The 15,770-nt window shown below is 41.0% G+C and overlaps 1 protein-coding gene across 1 annotated transcript in view; it reads right to left on the bottom strand.

Moving 5' to 3' along the window:
* Positions 1-1,349: 1,349 nt before the first annotated feature.
* Positions 1,350-15,770, bottom strand: part of RIPK4 (receptor interacting serine/threonine kinase 4) — a gene marked incomplete at its 5' end in the record, with an annotated part of 30,822 nt that continues 16,401 nt past the window's right edge. The window contains 6 exons of the mRNA XM_019523881.1: positions 1,350-3,746; positions 6,144-6,402; positions 7,150-7,256; positions 8,251-8,409; positions 9,903-9,952; positions 10,894-11,042. Of these exons, the coding sequence (XP_019379426.1) occupies positions 2,569-3,746; positions 6,144-6,402; positions 7,150-7,256; positions 8,251-8,409; positions 9,903-9,952; positions 10,894-11,042 (1,902 nt within the window). The remainder of the gene's footprint in view (positions 3,747-6,143; positions 6,403-7,149; positions 7,257-8,250; positions 8,410-9,902; positions 9,953-10,893; positions 11,043-15,770) is intronic.

The following is a 15,770-nucleotide window of genomic DNA, read 5'->3' as shown; positions in this document are numbered from 1 at the left end:
CGGACTAGATGATCTACTCAGGTCCCTTCCGACCCTAGAAACTATGAAACTTTAAGGAAAAGGTGAGCTTGAACAAAACATAGCATAATTTCAAGTGGTGTAGTACTTGTACCAGTTATGGTTTAGGGTCAAGCTGAGTTTTCATGAAGAAACTACATATAATTATGGGAACATATTGGGAAGATACAGAACAACATATCAGTGGGTGCATCAGTATTGAGAATTGGAGTAAAATGGAGTTAGATGAGATGGTAAGGCTTTTGCTATTCTGCTCTAGTTAGTTTATGCCTAAACACAACAGGATTTAAAAGCCAGGCATTTCCCTAATTGATGACAACCTTAATTATTCACACATTGCCCTTGTTAGGAAAAGGTGATGTGCATCTCCTGGGCCCTCTGTTGCTAAATGAGTATTTCAACTTTTCTTTTCTTTTTGAAATAAAACCCTCCTCTCATTTAATTTCAAACTAGGAAGAGGGAACATTATAAAAATTGCAAAGTACAATTGACAAAACATGCTTAAGTTTTACGTGTAACAATGCAGTGTCACCACAGCCAAGAGACAAAGGGCACTGACAGATGTGCAGCTGCCATTGTAATGCATGGTGCTTCAAAGGAAGCACCCTGAGTTACAGCAACCTCCCCCGCCCCCAGACCCAACAGGTCCCCACCGCCCCAACTCAGCCTGCACTGGAGCTCATCCACCTCACGGGTGTGTGGGATCTCCAGTCTACCTGCTCACCCCCTCCAGCATGGGCTGGACAAACCCCAGACCAAGCTCCCTCCCTTCCCTTCCATTCTGAAGACAGCACCAGGGGCTGGGCTGGGCTGATGCTCCTGGCACAAACTAACAGAAGTTAAATGAAAGGCGCTCCATTTTTGAAGCACCTTCATTTGAACCCTCAGGTAATGAGGGTTGGTTTGTCATGCAGTCGGGCACTTTTAAAGCACTCTACTACATCTATGCGCTTCTGTCACGGCTGTAGAGTGCTTTCAGGGGGACAATCACAAAACAAAACATCATTTTTGTCAGCACCCATAATGATCAGGACCCTCTGATGAACAGGACTTGAGCATCAGTCTTTTCCTACAGGCTAGTTTAAGCAGTCTTCTAATCAGCATGCTGCCTTCTGCTAATCCCTTTCAAAGGCATCTATCTGTCCATGCGTTGTACAGGCAAGTCAAGCCATTTAACCCTGGTTGCGGAGTCCGCTATGCAGGCAGCACATTTAAACGTTACAAACAGAACTCTTTTGCACCTAGCCCTACAATGACTTGCCTTTACTGCACAGAGTACCTTTTTCTACTTATTTTTTTCACTACAGCATATCCCATGCATACAACCATACTTACAGCAGGTATATACAACAATTATTTTATTGACAACAGATCACATATGAACTTTGAGAAAAGAGTGAATATTAAAACATACCCAGCTCTAAAGTCTATTTTCTTTAGTAGAAAAATGTGAGCAACAGATAGAAAAAACTATATACACAGTATATTATATCAATCACACAGTTCATTCATTTGGGATATGTACTGTGGCACTGTACATGTGGTTCTATAAAACACATGCCACCTAAACAAACTGCTTTGAAAATGTTCCATAATGTTATCAGAATATAACATTTGATTATTGCAAAGAAAAATTCATAATGAACTACTCAAACCTATGCCATTTTCACATTAAAACCATTTACAGGTACCAAGTCATATGGCTGATTTTCATTATACACGTTGGTATGGCATATAAATTTGTATTTTCACATGCTTCACTCCCTCAAGACAAAACTAGGATTTGTTTCAGTTCTTACAGCTTATGACCTAGCTGAGGATAGTTTCTTGGTACTGCTCAGTACATGGAAATGTGTGGCCTTGTAATCAATATTTCTGTATAGAACAATGAACAGTACAGTATTCCCATATAGTCCATCTTGCACATTCTGAAAGTGAAATGACACTTAAGCATAGAGTCCAGGATCAAATGCATCTGTTCCAGGATCGAATGCATCTTTCCTAAAAAATAAAAACCTTCTTAATAAGCCGTCTTCTTCAACAGTGCTCATTTTAAATTGAACATTAGGTTTTTAGATAACTTCTTACCACAGAAGCTTTAAAAAGGGTGTAATCCCAGTAGTCTGAAACAAGATGTTTGTCCCACTGCATCTGAAGAGATCAGAAGGCAGAACAACACTTAAAAACTTGATATAGCATACTGAAAGATTCAGGTACCACTTAAATGCTGTCGAATTTTACAACATGCCTGGGAGGCAGGTTAAATGTATTTATATCCATTATCAAGGTGGAAAGATGCACAAAAGACTGCCTAAGACCAAAGTGGCAGACTTGATACTGCTATTCAGGAGTCCCTGGTGCTTGCTCCTGCACCCAGTCTGAGATTAGCTATGGTACCTTTTGTAAAAGGTAACTTTTAAATTGCTGGAATTAAAGTTTATCTGCAGATTTTGCAGGCAAGCAGCTTACTGTACAAATTCCAGGACAATCTCCAAAGTTCAGCAGCCTCCCAACACTTTGTAGAAAGGTAAAGATACAGAATTTGCTTTTTTAAGTCTCACTTAGCAACATGACAATCGAGCTATTCCCACTTTGCTTAGCCAGCTGCAGTACAGTCTGAAACTGGAGGCCTTTCACATCAACAAGGGCCCCATGTTTTAGTAGGATCTCAACTGTTTTCGCATGCCCACCTCTTGCTGCCAGGTGAAGAGCTGTCAACCCTTCTTCATCAGAATCATTTATGTTTCCTAAGCTGACAAGCTCCTCTACTACTTCAGAGTGTCCATTTTCAGCAGCAAGGTGTAGTGCTGATCTGTTTGCAGGGCCTTTGGCCAGAACATTAGCCTTTTCATCTATCAACAGTCTAGTTGTGGCTAGATGTCCACTGCGGGCTGCTAAATGAAATGCAGTATATCCTTCTGCTGTAACAGCCTCAATTTCTGCACCACGATTGAGAAGTAGCCTGGAAGTGCTGGTATGGCCCGTTTCAGCAGCTACATGGAGAGCAGTTTGCAAAAACGTGTTCTGGATGTTAACGTCTGACTGCAGTTCAATAAGAAGGCGGGCCACTCTGTAGTGCCCTCTTTGTGCTGCCAGGTGCAGAGGAGTCCTCCCATCCACTGTCTGTGCATTCACATCTGCATCTGAATGTTTTGCCAAAAGCTTGACAATGGAGAGATGACCTTGCCAAGCAGCATAGTGCAATGGCAACCAGCCATCCTTTCCCTTGATATCTACATTCACACCTCTTCTCAAAAGGATACGCACTATGTTTTCTTGGCCATGCTGGCAGGCTATGTGAATGGGGGCTCTTCCTTCAAAATCTACTTCATTCAGCAGGGCATTCTTATCAAGCAGCATTCTGGTGCTGAAGTCATCCCCATTCTGTGCTGCAAAGTGAAGAGCTGTCCACTGATCCTCATCTTTGGCATTCACATTGATTTTCCTTGCCAGAATAAGCTCCACGATGCTTCGAACCTTCTTCTCTATAGCCACGTGCAAGGGGGTAGACCCTTTCTTATTGGTGAGATTAGGGTTAGCATTATAAAGGAGCAGCCACTTGACACACTCTTCTTGACCTGCCTCAACAGCCAAGTGCAAGAGGCTGGAGTTTCCATCTAAAACAAGATCAACATCTTGAGGCTGGAGAATCTTCATTAGCTTGCCTGTGTCTCCAGCTAGAATTGCCTCAGCCAATTTTCTCTTTTGAATATCTGTCGTGTCAATATCTGGATGGAGAAAGACAGTATAAAAATTCTGTTAGAGCCAAGAACTATATTTACTATACTTAGGTGTTTCAGTTATTAATACAGAGGTGCAATTCTCCCTCCAATTAACACTTATGCTTTAAACCAGTGGTCTCCAAAGTGGGGTGCAAGATGATTCATTGGGGTGTGGGAAGAAAATATTAGCACTTCTATTTATATTTAAATAAATATACATAAATTGGGGGTGTGTGCTCAAAAATTTTTTACTGATAGGGGTGCGTGATCAAAAAAGTTTGGAGACCACTGCTTTAAACCTCACCTCCCTATAGTATGTGGATGACAGTTTAAAAGTCAGACTTGAAACATGCTGTTCCTAGCCTCTCACTCATGAAAGCAGGAATGGAAGCATGGTGGGATAATAAAATGCAGCCTCTGATCTTCCCCTGACGCTGCAATGAACATCACTTAATTTAATCCAACACTGAAATACCAATCTTGGTAGCACCAAGTAGGAGTGGGAGGCTACTAACCATTTAAAAACGAACAAAAAAAACCCAGAAAAAAAATGAAACTCAGATTTTCAGAAACTGTGCTTACAGTTGGGTTCTTAAACACCTCAGAAAGATTAATTCAAGCTAGAACAGGTACAGTAATGGGCTACAAGGATGTTTAGTAGGGCTGTGCGAAGCTTCAGTCGCTGATTCAATTAGGCGGAGATTTGGCCCAATTCGGTGGCTGAATCTCCAAATCTGAACTGAATCAGGAGACCCTTTAATCTCTCTGAATAGAATCAGAACCCTCCAAATTGATTTGGAGAGATTCAGAAAAATTTGGAGGTTCAGACACAGACAGCTTTAAATGTTTTTTCTATATACCTCGCTCGTGAATGCTGAGGTGGATGGAGCATCACAAGTGAGCATGGGGGGTCCTTGGCGCGCTTGGCAGCAGACCTGGAAGTAGACCAGAAGCACTTCCAATACACTTCCGGGTCCGCCACCAAGCATGCGGTGGGCCCCTGCGCTCCTGAGGGACACTGCATTTGCCCCAGCATCACAACATTCACAAGCCATGCCTGGTACCTCAGGGTATGCAGAAAAAACGTTTAGGCCAAATCGCCGATTCTTGGAATCAGCATTGAATATTTGGATTTGGCTGAACTGAATCGGGACAGTGATTCAAATCAACGAATCGAATTGCATTCCCCCAGTTCAGGCCAAATCTGAATCCAAATTGAATACAGCCTGTTTCACACCCCCCTAGTATTTAGGGGAGTGGAAAAAACTTACTTAATGGCTGGAGATTGACTTGTTTATTTTGCAAAACAAAACAAAGGCTGACATGGGAGACAGTTACTAATCTGTGAGGTCAATGTCAGAAATATTGTTCTTTTATTTAAGTTAAAGAACAATGCTGGCACAAGATCTAGATACAAACAATGCAGGCTACAAACTGGTCACAAAACAAACTCAGACTGGAAATTATAAGAGTAAAGTTTTGGTTTTCTAAATGAAACAGTTGTCAAGGAACTTTAATTGCTTTCAAGACAGAAGGGACAGTATGACAGGACAGAGGCACTGCTGCAGAAATAAATCAAGAGTGGTATGTAGAACTGAATTTAATATCATGAGGAAGGGTTGAAATCTCCATCTCCATGAAGATGGGCTTCTGCTGGTCATCTGTAGTGGCCAGGAAGAATTTCTCTTTCCCCACCAAGAATGCATTATTGTTTAGCTTCTGTTTTCACCAGCATTCACATTAACACCACCGCCTTCCTTTGAAGCACTGGACATTGACCACAGCCAGGGTACAAGAGTGCATCTCCTCATGCAATTAGGATCAAGCCAACTGCCAGGTCTGGGGTCACCAATAAATTTTTCCTTTGCCAAATCTGATTTGGGAGACCTTTTTTTTTTTTTTGCCTTCTGTAGGAGGCAGCCATGGTCTTCTTTCTAACAAGTTTCCTGTCACTGAAGTGGTAAAAGAGTTGGTGGCACCCTTGCTCTTTACCTGCAGCTTGTTGTAGGTTTCTGAAGAAGGGTGCAATAGGAGCTGGAAGGGATGTGGATGTTCGTGTGGAATCTCTCCAACAAAGTTCCTTCCGAATAAAGGGAGTGGACTTTAGGGTCTGGGAGAACTTTCCTGGTGTCACTTGATTTTATTTTCCAATGATAAGTAATAACCCCAAATCTATTAAATTCTATTTAAGTACCCAGATTTAGGCATCTATTTTAGAAAACTGTCAACTTTGTTTCAAAGTTCCATGCTGCTTTCCAATTTCAGCTTTAGGATTTCCTGAGCATTTAGGTGAATAAAATAACAGTGCTAAGGCTATAACAGAGTTGGTGCAAGGATTTGTGGACTGATTTGTAAAACAGCATTCCCCAACCTTTCTCCATGAATACAGTTGCCAAGGCTCACCATTTCCAGAGTTCTCTCTCTCAAAGGACAAAGACAGGGAACCTCGAGACGAAAAGGCTGAATCCACAGAAGAAATTCCTGAAAGTCTCTTGTCACTGGAAGCAAGTTTGGACTCAGAAGAGCTACGGCTCAGCTCCTCAGGGCCTTCAATTGTCTGTGAAATTCCCGAATCCAGCTGGGACAACAATTCTGAGAGGCTGTAATCCTTAGCTGACACCGGAGCGGATGCTCGTTTTGCCTGGGATACTGCGTGCCTTCCCTTCAAAAACAAAAAAACCCACACACACTGACTTTTAGAAATGTTTGGCTCCCCATTTGGGGGTGGGAGAAGGGGGAGGACTGGTAGAATGAAATCCAGATTTAAGCTCTATGCTTAAATAAAAAAACAAGATTGTACCCAGAAGAGGACAGATACAGGATGCAGTATCTGTAGGAAGCTCTCAATTCGGTTGCTTCCTCCCATCCTGTCACTTTTAATATCAGACCTTTCCCGCTTCAGGGAGTTCACTCTCATGACCTGGACCTCCTCAGCACCCACTGTGTTCTGGTGCTGTAACCACCTGTTCTCTGTCCTGCATGACACAGACTGCAGGAAAGGCCAACATGGAGAAGATGCCCACTGAGAGTTTTTCTTTCCTTATCTGGCCTTCTAACATCTTTCTGAAGCAATTCTAGTATTCGCTTCTCCCCCATTCCAGCTCCATCACGTCATATCACATTCAGAGTTTTTAGCTTTCACTGCAGTGCATAATTTTGCCCCTCCCAAAGCAACCCACCCTGCCTTGCTTCTAATCACAGAAACACCTAACTCCAAAACCCCATGGCTGTTATCTCCCCATCGCAATTGTTTGAAAATAAGTTTGAAATATACTCACTGAAAAACACTTTTGCCTGAAAGACAGTGCTGAGACAACAGCTTGGAAGAGTGATTAGTAATTATAACAGGGTATGTAAATCAAGAGATCCTTGTACATAAAAATCTGCATGAAAGGGAAAAGTAAATTACCTCAGAACGTAGTTCTTGGGAACGCTTGGTGTCCAGGTCCTGGGTTACAGTTTCCTTTGTTTCATCTTCTGGTTTTTCATACAAATCCTCTGTTTCTGAAGTGATTTCTTTAAAGATGCAAAAAAGCCTTTTAATAGCAGTTTGAGATTAACATAACATCATAACAGCAGCAGCAGAGATAAGGTTTTATTCTACCCAAAGAACACATATCCTGAGATCTTTTCTATGTTGTCTACCATCAGATATTCTGTCCCCTCCTGTGTAGATGTGACAGCATAACTAAGCCTTCATAGACACCAAATCATGTATTTGTCTGAATGCCAATGACCAACTATGGACACCCTTTTGCAAAAAAATGAAATAAGTGAAATAAGATGCTGGACCCCAAGCCAACAAGATGGATGATGGTAACAAGTTTGTCACTACTGCTTGATCAGATTTAAGTACGACTAAGAGGTAGAATACTCCTTGGCTTCAGTTAACCAATCTCCTATAGTACAGGTAGGTGTAGGTGTGTGGAGCGGTGGGGAAAGGAGGAAAATTAATTCACTCATGCAAGCAATTAGCATTAAACAATCTGAGGACAATTATGATATTCTCTTGTGCATCTACTATTTGGAGCACTTTCAAATTTTGTTTTGGAAAAGCTGAAGACTAAGATCAGGGTTGTGTCATTACTGCCAGAAAGAATGAAAGATGAATCAGTTGCATTAAAAAAACCCAATCTCTTTGTTGAACAGCAGCAAGCAACAGGAAAGCAGGGTGTCCAACACTCCCCGACACCATGCCAAATCCCGCCTTGGCCAGGATGTTTTTCGGAAGTGAACCTACTTGCACTCCTCCTAGACAACACATCTGGGGATTAGCCAGTTCAGTACAGCTCTGACTTCTAAAATGTTTACATGACATTTTATCATGGTCAGACTTGCCTCCATATAATCCCTTCCTCCACATGTGAATATTGCCTGTATAGCTTCTTTACTACACAACATACTATTTTCTCACTATTGCCTGTGGGATTTAACCCAGGAATTAATACAGTCCTGAGCAATGAAGTGACTCACAAGAGAAATGGGCAGTTGGATTACCAGAAAATCTTACCTTGAAATGTTGGCCGCTTACTAGGATCATCTTGCCAACACTTTTGCATCAGTCTAATCAAGTTATTACATGAGCGAGGTCTGGATTTGGAAACGGTAGGTAGTTCTGGGCGGTGGCCTTGAACTACTTTGACCATAATATGCAAGATGTTGTTTTCTTCTGCAGATTAAAAGGACATAAAGGAACACATCTTAATAAAATGACAGTATTAAAATTTTCTTTTCTTTAGTACAAGTTCAATTTATTCACTGTAAATTTGGCTTTCATGCTGTTGTAAGTTCTAGAACAAAATTTTTTGACCTTGGGGTAGTGAACCAGTGGAGTGGGTTGCCTATGGAAGCGGGAGAATTTCCATCATTAGAAGATTTTAAGAACAAGCTAGATCTGCCAGGAATGGCTTAGGTATAGTTGATCTTGTGGTACAGCCAAGGGATGGATTAGAGGATCTCCTGAGATTACTTGCAGCCCTATTTTCTGTGATTCTCCAGGTTTGAAACATATTTCTAAGACAGTACGAAAAATGTATATTTTAACTTCAGGAATGAGACACAAAATACCCAGCGACGTTAGTTTTTTTAACACCAGTTAAATGTCAGTGGATAAGGGCACTTTACAAAACTTGAGTTAGAGAGAAATACAGCTCTGGGTTACTGTTGCTGGGACTCTTACCTGTTCCTCACACTGGGTGTGTCTATACGTGCATTAATGCACCATTGCTACTGCACATTAAGTTTAATACCTCTAATATGAGGTACTAACTAAATGCGCAGTAACCAGCGCTACTGTACAGTAGCAAAGGTGCATGGTCTGTATGTGAAGATTAATGCACAGTAGAATAATTCTACTGCATATTAGTGTGGCTTTTGCCCCGACACACTAAGGCACAATAGAACTAGTCTGCTGCGCATTAGGCATCTCATGTAGACACGCCCACTGTTAACATAAAATTTTTATATAAGCAAAAGCAGCACTAGAGAACAGCCATAAAACAACAAACTCGAGAACCGTGGTAACAAAGGGGGACAGGATCTAGCACTTGATAAAAATAGATGCTTAGTGAAGAGTCAATTATACAGGATGATTTTTTTAGACATTTGAGGGGACAGCCATGAGTAAGCTGATCTTATTTATAATGTAGTACATTCATCATGTGCTAGATACCACTATTAGAAGACAGACAACTTTTTAAAAACAGATCTGCATCCAGGGTCTACAACTGCAGAGAGGCTTTTTAGTATACAGCTTCTGCAGACACAGTTTGACAGGTGGTTCTGCAGTTTGCCATTTTTTAGGGGCTACCAGAGGATGCATTTTGAATTCTCACTGAGCTATGCAATGACTTTAGACAGGCACGGAAAACTTGCATCAATGCCAAATCCTCCATAGATAGGGGATAGTTAATGGTCTTATGGGTTACACTTCCAAAATATGCAAAGATATAGGACTACTTTCAAAGCATGACTGAAATATATGAAGTCCAAACCATAATAAAGGGATCAGCAGCACACATGCTCTAGAAACTGAGAAGGCAGAAGTTGCCTGAGACAATCACTTTTGAGTATGGGTTATGAACCTGGAAGTGTTTAAGAATTATGTTTTCTGTTGCACACATCCAAAATCTGAACCTTTTGAATAAAAACACATTGGCTTACCTGCAAAAGGCTTCTTTTGTGTGAGAACTCCCCAAACCACGATGGAAAAACTGTCAAAAAACAACATGTGCATCTTTAAATAAGATTTTAAAAGAAAACACCTCCCACCCCAAAAATATCAAATCAAAACTACTGAAAATAACACAAGATGGAAATCATTGAAGTAGAGTACAGGTAATAGGCAAATGACTATATATAATGAGATGGTTTGGGGCCTAGCCTATGGATACATGTTTTAATAGTAGTTAACATGAAAACACAGGTTTTACAGGAAGGTATTTAACTGTTCATACAGAATGTTAGAATTGTTTTCATTGAAAACTCAGTCACTAACTCAGAGTGCAGTAGGGAATTATTGGACCAATTTTGTAAACTTCAAAAATCAAAACTAAAGCCAGCCCACAGTTTAGTCTCGTTTGTTTAGAACTTAATTTTCCTAGTAAAAGTAAACAGAAGCTGGTACTAAAGGATGAAATCCAGGCACCAGTGGAGTCAGTGGCAAAATGCTCACTCACTTGTAATAAGCTCAAGATATGGCTTTGACTGAAAGTCTAAAAAGCATATAGAAAGGCACTCTTAGGCTTGTTCCTTTAAAAAAAAAAATAAATAAATAAGTGCAATTAAAGAAACCCATTAAATCACAGGTTCTAAAGGGGTTTCCACAATACTAAAAACCCAGGATCTAACACTTTTATTATTTTAGGTTCTTATCTTGATTTATAATGATACACATTCATGTAAAATGTGCAATTTGTTAACAATACTACTCAAAAGAAAAAGAATCTTAAAAACAAGTAAAGTACCAAAGCTTCAATTCTGCATAGGCTTCACTTAAATTGGAGCACATTCATAAGCCTGTCTGTAGCAAAGCCTGGACCACTCTCTCCCCTCCCCCCCATTCTCTTTGAAATTGAACAAGACACCAAAGAGCTCAGCTCTACCATTCTGTATCCTTTAAACAAGCTTTCAGATCTATGCCCAGATGACTGACCTGTACACATCGTGTTTTGTGTCAAAGCATCGGTTCTTCTCCTTTATACGCTCTGGAGGCAGGTATGCTATAGTGCCACATAAACCATCTACACTGAGATCATGGGAATGTGAGAGGCCATTGCATTTTGCTAGTCCAAAATCAGAAATCTGCAGGGATTAGAACACAAACATGCCCAACAATGAGATTCCAGATTATTTTACCTAAAAAAGCTAATGTCTCCTCCCCTCTCTTTCAACTACAGTATGAGCTTTCTTGTCACAGCCTTTAAATTAAAGCAAATTGCCATTTGGAAACACTTTGCTACTAAAACCTCTAAAAACAATGATGCAGCAGAGTTGTATTTATTCTTTTCTAGGTAGGCTATTAGAAAAGTTAGTAGTTGCTTCATGAAGATTAAATGAATCTTATTAACTCAAAAAAGAGACACTTTAGTTAGCTCATACAATTAGCATGTATTTATGACATGTTGGGACAATTTCACACGATTAGCCATATATGGACAATACAGTCTGCATATTAATGCTATGGTCACCCTTTTCCCCTTCAAGTAAGAAACAACTGGAAAGTGTTCTGCATGCTTCAGAGTCCTGTTTCTCAGCTTGGAGCAAGCCAAGTCACAAAAGCTGTGTGGAGAATGCAGAACCCACCCCCCCAAAACCTCTCCGCCTTATCACATATAGTACAAATTCCAGTAACCATGTCTCTATGGGTCAAACATTAACAGCATCTGGAGACAGGCAAGAAACATTAAAAATAGCAGGGAACTCTTTTTGGCAACCAGTGCATACAGCAAGTTGGTGCAGCAACGCAGTGAATCCAGCTGAAAGGAACAAAAACAAGTGATGGCAAGTTCTCTTTTAAAAGGACACGCCTCCAGTTTAATCTGAAGTGTCAAACAAATATGCATTCATTTGTCCTCTAAAGCACAGCACAGTCAGAAAGCAAACACACAGAGAGAAAGCATGTTTCTTGTGGTACTTTAATATTTTCCCAGCTGTTCTAGAAAGCTCAAAAATGTAGGTCCCCCACTGTTTTTAGGTAGACACACCACAAGGTGAACCCCACACCCTCTCCAGACGTCATTCTGATCCCCTTCCTTGACCAAATCTGTGGCTCTGCCTTCTGATCCCTGCTCAAATGCTGCGATCCCTGTTCCCTCCCTGATCTGCCACATGCATGCAGCCTGTGTCACCTGTGGCACATGTACCATGGGTTGACCACCCTTGTTCTAAAATATGGAGGACAGGGAACAGGAGAAGATTTTTCAAGAGACTCTAAATGATTTTCATTGGTGCTTTGGAAATATTTTGTCCACCTACACAACATTCCCCTTCACGCAAAAGGCACCACATCTTCTGGTGACTCTTTCATCTAGCACCTTTTGTTCTTTGTAGCATCTCCCTTGGAAAAAGTTTCAGATGTACCTCAAATCAATAGGTCATATTATATTTATAAAAATTCTTTGAGATTCTGACTTTACAGCAGGTTTTATGGTTTCTCCCCAATAAAAGTCTCAGAAGTCTAACAAAGTCTTTTAGATTTTAAACAGAAATTTCCCTCTGGACACAAGGAATCAAACAGACACTCTCACTCCAAAACTGTCTGGAGGCATCATTGCTAGAGTGAACAACTGCCATCATAATCCACCATAAGATCTAGCACAGCAGTGGAGTGTTCCAGGAAGGAAGGAAGAGATGTAGACCAGCAGGCACATACTTGTCAGGGTCTGAATTTCAAAAGGTGCTAGGCACCTGCAGCACCCCAAATTGCAGGATTCAGGGATGCTCAGTGCTTCTGTGCATGCTAGCAAAATAAATACGCCCTTCAATTCTTCTTTAAAGCAATCCAGCTGTCGCAAGTCTGAACAGAACACTCTTGGCAGAGCTCTGGTATTGGGTGACATATTGAAAAGTAGTTAACTGTTCATGTCTGAAGTGAGCATGGCAGATGAGCATTTTAAAGCTGTAAAGCAGGGGTGTAAAACTCATCCGGCCCCATGAGCTGGATCAGCCCCACAGACTGGCCTCATGCACCAGAAGCAGCACACAGGGTCAGGCTGGTGCAGGCACTTCATGCAGTGCATGCCCTGGAAAAGCCCCACATCATATATGGTGCATGCCAACTCCCATTCAGGGCTTGAGGATGGAGCTGGCATGGGGTACATGTTGCATGCAGCACCCATCCTGGACTGGCCTTATGCACTTTGACCAGCATGCAGGGCTGGTCTGTGAGCCCAATCTGGACCAGCCCCGAGGCCAGCAGTGTGCTCCCCGGACCAGCCCTCTGTGCTGAGTGCATCACCCACACTGCCAAGTCTAATTCGGTGCACTGCATAGTGTGCCCCAGACTGGCTCCATGAACAGCATGCAGTGCCAGGGACCAGAGCCAGTGCATGCCCCATGCAGCTTTTAGGGGTGGTCCAAGACTGGCAAGCCAGATTGTAAAGCTACACAGACCAGATACAGGCCATATCTTTGACACCCCTGCTGTAAAAGTAATAAACTGGCTAAACAAGTGCAAGACTTTGTATCATTTAGTATTAGTTCAGTTAGAGGGGAAAATACAAACAGCACTCATGCATGAACTTTGGTGCTCAGAAGGGGAGCTTGCTAAAAGAGGCGATGCTTCACCCTTTCTGTACAGATCCTTGGGACAGCCAAGGCAGAGGGAGTGACTCAAAAATCTACAAGCAAGATTAAAGGTTATTCTTTGAACTTACAAAAGCAAAGAAAAAACCAAACTGGAACAGGACAGTGCACTCTGGTGCATGTGTTGTAAACACATACACTGGCATACCTTAGAGAGACAATACAAAGGAATCAGATTTGTGTGGACTAAGAAGGGAATTTAACTGCAAAGTTGCCTGGTGTGTGCCAACATATCACATATGGCACTGAAAATTAAGGTACTGTACCTACGTGGCATATTCTGGAGTGAGCTTTTTTCAGGTTCAAATCAGACCTTCGAAGTAAATCAGACTCCTGTGCTTAACAATACGAGTCATACAAGTGGGAAAATGTAGTCCTCTAAAGCTTTTTGATTTTCATTAACTGTTTCCACACACATTTTGTAACCCATCATTTGTTTTGTACACATTAAGGCAAGTTTGTGTGTGTTCTTAGAAAGGATCTCTTCTAAATACCAAATGCACAGAGACATCTGAAAACTCTCAAAAGTATTTGCAGATTGCACCATTGTTAGAGGAATTCTTATTCCTCCTAAGTTATTTCACCGGGCTTTCATCTCCAAGTGATTCATAAGAAGTCCATAACATAAGCACAGGTAAAATGTAGCTACAACTGAGGCAGAGAGGATAGATTCCTGCATAGTGGGAGGTGATGATGTGAGGGGAAAAAAAGAAAAAAAAACGTGGCCCAGTTTCTGTATGGAGGCCCAGGATTCTTCTTACTTAGATGGCTAATAACATCTTGGCTTTTAAATTTCATGCCAGAAGAGCTATACAAACCATTATGCATGCAGTATTTATAAATGCTGTTTTGCACCAATATTACAACAGCATTTACTCCTGAAGTTGAGAGCATCACATTATTTCTTTTCACCCAGGTTTCGATTTCTTCACAGACCTTAGACACAGCATTTCTTTGATGCTTCATCTTGCAGATACTTCCATGCCAATGACCAGTATATAGCGAGCTCATTTGCAGCATTCAGCATATCAGTTTGGTCAAGCACAACCTCAAAATCTACTGTCATATGGACGTGCCGAAGACAGCAGTCCCCAAGCAAAAGCAAGATGCATGGCATATTCATTTTCATCTACTCGTTACATTTGCACATAAAGCTCATTTTGCTCCCAGCTACTTCAGACTCCGGCACTAAGTCTGCAAAGTAACAACCAGCTTATCTGTATTTCTCTACAGCATATGCTACACAAAGCACACTGGGGAGTGAGAGCACAAAACGCTTTCCAACTGAACTTGTGCATTATTTTTCTGTGAACAATACTGAAGGGCATCCAGGCACCAGTTAGGTTCACTGCATCAATCAGGCACAGGGTGCATAAGAAGTTTGTTTTTTTAGTTATATAATACAAGCAGACAAGATTAATTATTAATTTGTGCTGGCATGTTTGGTGCTTCTGTCACTGGCAGATGTCGTCACATACCTGGGCAGGTGGAACACTGCCATGTTGTTCTTTGTTGACTCTTCGGAAATGAAAGGTATTTTTAAAAACCTGTACTGTATTGTATGGGTGCGGTGAGCTGCAGTTTGGAGGTAAGAAAACTCCAAAGTTCAACCTTTTGAATTTCTAGGGTAGTGTCATACTTGACAGGGTTGAAGCAAACTGATGCATCAACTAGTATAATCTGAAAGTGTTAAAAATTGCTGGTTTAGCCTTTGAGGACACAAGACGGGAAATTTCTTGGGGAAATGAAACAAAACGTTCATTCAAAAATGGTATTAGACCTTCCTTTTAGGTTTTTCCTTCATATTCCTTCTAAAGACTAGTAGCAACATCATTTTAAACAAGCACGATTGTTTAAATTGCATGTTAGGCAATATAATGTAAGGGCCTGTTTTTTCAAGATTCAGTTGCAATTGTCTGTAATGTTACAGAGAAGCACGGATTGGATAAAACTGGTTGATTACAGCTCAAACAGTGAATGAGGCTAGCTTCTCTCAAGATACACTACTGCACCAAGACGTCAGAAACACAGATTTTATAAAAGGGACTCAAATTTACAATTCCCCTTTCTAAAAAGGTGCTTTTTAAGTAACATATCTTGAAATATTGAACATTTTTCTGTTACATTGTTAATAGTTAAATGTTTAATAGATCCTAGAAAAGAGTGACCATGCCCAAAGTAAACAAAGAGAAAATGGGTCTAACTTTTTCAGTCCTAATGAAATAC

Source organism: Gavialis gangeticus, unplaced genomic scaffold, assembly GCF_001723915.1.
Source record: "Gavialis gangeticus isolate Ggan-Ray unplaced genomic scaffold, GavGan_comp1, whole genome shotgun sequence".
Classification (NCBI taxonomy): Eukaryota; Metazoa; Chordata; order Crocodylia; family Gavialidae; genus Gavialis; species Gavialis gangeticus.
Note: the sequence above shows the minus strand (reverse complement) of the source record. Positions and strands in the feature narration are given on the sequence as shown.